The sequence below is a fragment of the Lutra lutra genome, chromosome 10 (genome assembly GCF_902655055.1).
Source record: "Lutra lutra chromosome 10, mLutLut1.2, whole genome shotgun sequence".
NCBI classification, from domain to species: domain Eukaryota; kingdom Metazoa; phylum Chordata; class Mammalia; order Carnivora; family Mustelidae; genus Lutra; species Lutra lutra.
The window spans coordinates 109,122,496-109,128,099 of NC_062287.1; the positions used below are offsets into that span (position 1 = coordinate 109,122,496).

A 5,604-nucleotide genomic window follows, 5' to 3' on the forward strand; every position below is an offset into this window, starting at 1 on the left:
CGAACAGAACAGGGCAGAAATGATGGGAGGTCACTTCTGAGACTGAGCTCCCCAAAGACTCTAGCTTTGGCGCCCCCATCTCTTGCCCTCCCACGGACTGGTTCCAACTGAAGTTGGCAGCCACAATGCTGTGAGCCGCCCTTGGGAGAGACCCACGTGGCAACAGCCAGCAACCAGCGATGAACTCAGGCCCTCAGGCCCTCGGGCCCTCCACCTGCAAAGAGCAGAGTCCTGCCAGCAACCATCCGAGTGACCCGGGAGCCAGATTCCCTGCAGCTGAAGCTTGACATGGCGGCAGGCCCCTGACTGGAGGCTGTGAAGGACCTTGAGCCAGAGGCCCCCCGCTTGGCCAGGCCTGGACTCCTGTCCCACAGAAACTGTGAGGTGCTACATGAATGTTGCCTTAAGCCACTAAGTTTTGGGGTAATTTTTTAAGGCAGCAACAATGAAGAGTCTCCAATATATTTTTTTTTAAAGATTTTATTTATTTGAAAGAGAGAGAGCGTGAGCATGAGAGGGGGAGAAGGTCAGAGGGAGAAGCAGACTCTCCACAGAGCTGGGAGCCCGATGTGGGACTCGATCCCGGGACTCCAGGATCATGACCTGAGCTGAAGGTAGTTGCTTAACCAACTGAGCCACCCCGGCGCCCCGAAGAGTCTCCATTATTTAAGACAAAATACGTCCTACGTCGGGTCCTGGGAACACAGAGATGGAAAGTCTTCAAGGGACACCCAGTGGAGGGAGGGGAAGGCCTGCGTGTGTGACTGTGACGAAGGGTAGTTGGGAGGCGGGCAGGCAGACAGGGACCAGCGCCTCCTGCCCTCAAGAGGAAACCTCGCTTAAAAGGATTTTACACACCCTGGAAGGAGCCCTCCATCCTTCCCCTATGATAGATAGGGGACAAAAATCTGATTGGCTGACCGGCCCGGGGGGCTTAATCAGATTAAGACAGCCCACCCACAAGCCAGTAAAATCCCCTAGACTCAGAAACTCCCATGACAACCCCTCCAGGTCTCTTTCCTCCTTGGATGCTTTGTGCTATCACTTTTGCAATCGCCCAGTAAATCACTCCGTTAACCTCGCATCTCTGCCCGCCCCTCTGTCCGGTCTACCGCTTCGTTCTTCCAAGTGGCATAGCCAAGAACCGTGGGCACCAGTGGAGAAAGAAAAATCCTGCAACAATTGCTGTGTTTAAACTGTGTTTGGGGGGGGGGAGCAGGAGGGGGGCTGCCTCCCTCAGCCGTGCAGAGGGGACAGTGGGCTCCCAGGGTGGTTCTCCCCGAGCACAGCAGCGTCTGGAAAAGGCAAGTGCTTCCCAGCTGACACGGAGGCAGGGAGGCAGCAGGGAGGGAAGGGAGCACACATTTTGTCCATGGGCTTGGGAAGTTGTAAGATGACACACTTGGCAGGAGGATATCGAGCAGCTGCCTGCTCGACACAGGAGTGAGTGAGATTCACCCCAGCACGTCCCAGAAGTCTGAGTCAGCGAACTCTTCCTGGACCAGGCTTCAGTGAGAGTGGAGGGTTGGGGGGAGGGGTTGTCTGAGCCCAACTCGTGGGGGGTGAGGGTCCTGATCATTAAGCAATGGCTTTGCTGCCTTTCATCCAGCACCAGGGCTGGCCTCTGGGTTGGACATTAGAGGGTTGCTCAGGGTTGGAGTAAAGAGGGCCCTTCTTGGGGCGCCTGGGTGGCTCAGTGGGTTAAAGCCTCTGCCTTTGGCTCAGGTCATGATCCCAGAGTCCTGGGATGGAGTCCCACATCGGGCTCTCTGCTCAGCAGGGAGCCTGCTTCCCCCTTCTCTCTGCCTGCCTCTCTGCCTATTTGTGATCTCTGTCAAATAAATGAGTAAAATCTTAAAAAAAAATTAAAAACAAAAAAAAGAGGGACCTTCTTCTCCATGCTCCTCTTCACTGTGGCCCTGCCTGAGCTCCTCTGGCTGAGAGACGAGCCTGGAGGACATGACGAGACTCTACACCCCAGGAAGGCCTAGCAACCCCGAGAGACAGAGGAAAGAGAGCCAGGCCAGCCCTCAGGAGAGGTCAGGGATGAGCCTAGAGCTGCAGCCAGGGCTTCCCTCACCCCAGACAGGGGGCCCTGGGCAGCAGCCCAAACACAGAGGAGGACCCCCGGCTCTGGGTCCTACCTCTGCCACCAACACCAGAGCAGGGGGACCAGAATGGGCACAGCATGGGTTCTGACCAAGGAGCGAGTCCCAGCTCAGCCTCTTACTGGGCGTGCTTCCCGCAGGTGCGTCATCTCCGAGCCTCTGTTTCCCGATCTACAAAATGGGGATGACAGTGCCCACCTCACAGGGCTATCATGAGGCTAAAAGAGCCGCTGCTGGTGGTCTAGCTCTTCCACATCCATGATTTCATCGGATTTTCACAGCGACCCATTTTGCAGCTGATAAGACCAAGGGAGAAGGGGAAGGGATTCGTCTCGGCTAATGAGTAATGTCCAGCCGCTGTAAAATATCCAGAAACATACATTTTACCATGTAGCCATTTTTCTGTATAATTCAGTAGCGTTACCTGTGTTCACGGTGCCATTCCCTCAATCTCTGGAATGTTTTCTTCTTGCGGGTCTGAAGCCTGACAACCGCGAAACAACTAGACCCTGGCAGCCCCCGCGCCACCTTCTATTTCTGTGAGTTTGACTCTTCTAGACCAGGACTGTCCCGTTCCCTATTTCCTTTTTTAATTTAATAACGTTTTCTTTTTCAGGGTTCCCCCTTGGTGGGATCTGTTCACGTGTCCCCGCCAGCAGGAGGGGCATCTCTTCCCTCAGTGTTACCGGCATCGATGACTCGAGCTCTGTGCTTTGAAACCAGGTTAATAAGTCCTTTTACTGAGGAGATCCTGAAGGGCTGCCCCGCGCCAGGGGACCTTGAATCTTCTCTCAGACACAACAGCTGGGGCTCTAAGCTTAGAGTTGAGAACTTAGAGAATTTGTCTTATGTTCCTTTGTAGCATAAGACCAGGTCATTGACCATGCCTAGAACCATAGTTTTGTACGATTTCTTTTTGGCCTTAGCCCCAGGTCTGCTCACCAGGTCTTTGTCTTTCTTAGATGACTTTCCCGCGGGTAGAGAGAGGCAGTGGGGGTGCTGACTCAGGGATGCTTGTACCCTGTGGCCCGCCCTTTGGTTTATGATGGCCACCTCAGCAGTACCAACCTTTGCCCCCAAATAAAGTTCCCATCACAAGGGTAGAGACTCCAGGCCATCTCAGAAGCCACTGGCTAGCCAAGAGGCCTGCAGCCGTCCAGTGCTCGCAGCCTCCAGAACCATGGGGTCGGGCCCACGCAGCCAGTCCTTGCAAGGACCACGGCCCACCTATGGCAAACTCCAGGAGCCCTGGGGGAAGCCTCGAGAGAGCCGACTGCGCTGGGCACTGAGACTCACGCAGGGGCATGAGAAGTCCAGGCCCTCCATCGAAGGCTCAGAAAGGCTGGATACGCCAGGTCAAGAGTGGCTGCCAGGGGGCCCGGAGGACACAGAGTGGCTCATCCAGGCCCAGCAAGGAAAAAGGCAGCAGTGGCGGAAGCAGTATCAGCAGGTTTGGCTGTGGGTTGACGGACAGAGGAGCACTGCAGGGGAACGGTAGGGACTCTACAGAGAGGGACCCAGGGTAGCAAAGGCTCAGAAGTAGAAACATGGGGGACCAAGGACCAAGAAGACAGCAGAACTGTCTGGAGATAAGGCTGGAAAGAGAGGTATCCAGTCACCACATTTCAGAGGGCCCTAAAGGCATTTGGGATTTATCCCCTAGGCACTGGGGAGTTATGGAAGGTTTTAGAGCCCGCTGGTGATAGGGTCAGAGCTGTTCTAAAATGATCGATCTGGCAGTGGTTACATGGGTGGATTTCGCTGGAGGCAAGGAGAGCAGCCAATACAACTTCCCCAGGGTTACATCTTGTGTTCCTCTGCCCCAGGAAAGGGGGCATCCTGACCCCCTTGGTGGGAGCTGCAGGATCCTGGCCCTCCCTCCTTATTCTGGACGACGTCCCCCCCCCCTCCCCCCCCCCCCCCCCCCCCCCCGCCCCGCACCCCGTCCCAGCAGTGCTCTTGTGTCTGCGGTCTACCACCACCTCGTGGCAGTAGGTGGAACAACACTGAAGCCCACCGCACAGCTGTGAGACCGGGCCCTGATCTCCCCGCTCCTCTGTCTGCCAGCAGGTGAGGAGAAGATGGAAGAGCTTTGTCTCCAGCTTCCCTGGTGTGACCCTGAGCCGGCAAGCCTCCCCACAGCCCCCTCAGGGCACCACCAGCTAAGGGTGTCGGAAGCGGAAGCGGTGCAGGCCCCTGGGGCACCCACACGGCATGGCCATGCCTGCTGACCCACCACTTCGCAGCCCTCTGGACCCCTCTGAGTGGACCAGTCGTGCCTTCCTTCCACGGTGCGCCAAGGCCTCTGCCATCAGCTCACCCAAGGGTCCTGTGATTGCCCCTTGGCCCTGGCCCTCCACTCCAAGGCCAGCCTGCAAGGAAGACCCCAAAAGGACTATGAAGAAGGGGGCTCAGCTCTGTTTCCTGGTGGACCCTGCTCTCTGGGCAAGGGGGCATCCCTGGACAGTAACAGGTATAAGGGCCTTACCTGCCTAGAAGTAGGGGTGTTGACACCCCTCGCCCCACACAAGCCCAGTCATGAACTTCCAAGACAGAGCTCAGTGAAGCCAGACCCATGGCTGAGAGGCTCTTGGGCATTGCTTGTCCCCCCACACTCCCCACGCCCCACCTGCCAGCAGCTAGTGGTGGACAAGACGGGTCTCCCTCCCTGACAGTGAGCCCTCCAGGGGCAAGGACTGAGTCAGGGCACTTGTCAGTACTGGAGCTGTGTGGCTGAAAGGCCCAGGTCTGTATGTGGTCACTTGAACCCTCACAGTGTCTCAATGAAGGAAGCAGGGGATGCCTTCCCTCCTTGTGTGACAGAAATGGAAACTGAGGCCCAGAGCAAGGAAGGAATTATTGTTTTTGGCACCCCTGGCCCCACCCACACCCAGTTCCCACCCTTGGGGCTGAACCCAGGAATAAAGATTGCCAAGCTAAAGTAAACTACGTGCCTAGTGATTAATTTGCCTGACGGGAGAAAGGCTTGGCTCAGAATTTGCCAGAATGGTGGACCAGGGGCACCAGGGATGGGTCCCCCTGGGTCCCCGGGAGGCTGGGTCTTTCCTGCCACTTCTCTTGACCTCACTCCCCAGAGGATTTGCCACCCCTCCCGCCAGCTTCGGGGAGCGTGCTTTGCCTTTGTGCCCATCGTCATGAGGCTGGGCTCCCTCCGAGGCCCAGAAAGAGCGAGGGGCTCATCCAAGGCTACACCGAAGGGAGGGTTTTACCCCAAAGGGTCTGAGCTCTTTGAGAGACACTGGCACTTCTTGTGGGGTCCCTTGGCTGAAGCAGACCCAAGGTCAAAGGTGAGGGGTGTCCCAGGGCGAGGTCTGTCCTGGGATGGTGGGAAGAGAGTCCAACCAGATAGAAAGAGAGGTTCCCTGTTTCCACAGAGTCCAGAACCCCGGCAGGGCCACTGAGGAACAAGAGGGCTCCTAGGAAAATCTTGTTCTAGACAGCCACTGGGATCAGAGACTGGGGTGCCCGGCTTGGA

At 56.7% G+C, this 5,604-nt stretch overlaps 1 protein-coding gene across 2 annotated transcripts; it reads left to right on the forward strand.

Moving 5' to 3' along the window:
* The first annotated feature begins 3,216 nt into the window (after positions 1-3,216).
* C10H11orf86 (chromosome 10 C11orf86 homolog) lies at positions 3,217-5,048 on the forward strand. 2 transcript variants are annotated; one of them, XM_047692264.1, is made up of 2 exons: positions 3,217-3,558; positions 4,176-5,048. In XM_047692264.1, exons 1-2 carry the CDS (start codon positions 3,289-3,291, stop codon positions 4,272-4,274), a joined length of 369 nt encoding a protein of 122 aa, XP_047548220.1. In that variant the 5' UTR covers positions 3,217-3,288; the 3' UTR covers positions 4,275-5,048. The 2 variants fall into 2 exon arrangements, with proteins under 2 accessions (XP_047548220.1, XP_047548222.1); XM_047692266.1 differs by having other exon boundaries at positions 4,179-5,048.
* Positions 5,049-5,604: the final 556 nt, after the last annotated feature.

Bases quoted from the DNA above. Each gene is read 5' to 3' on its own strand.
- C10H11orf86 (XM_047692264.1), top strand. From the start codon at position 3,289: ATGGGGTCGGGCCCACGCAGCCAGTCCTTGCAAGGACCACGGCCCACC. The intron at 3,559-4,175 runs GTTTGGCTGTGG...TCTGTCTGCCAG, and splicing joins GGCGGAAGCAGTATCAGCAG to CAGGTGAGGAGAAGATGGAA.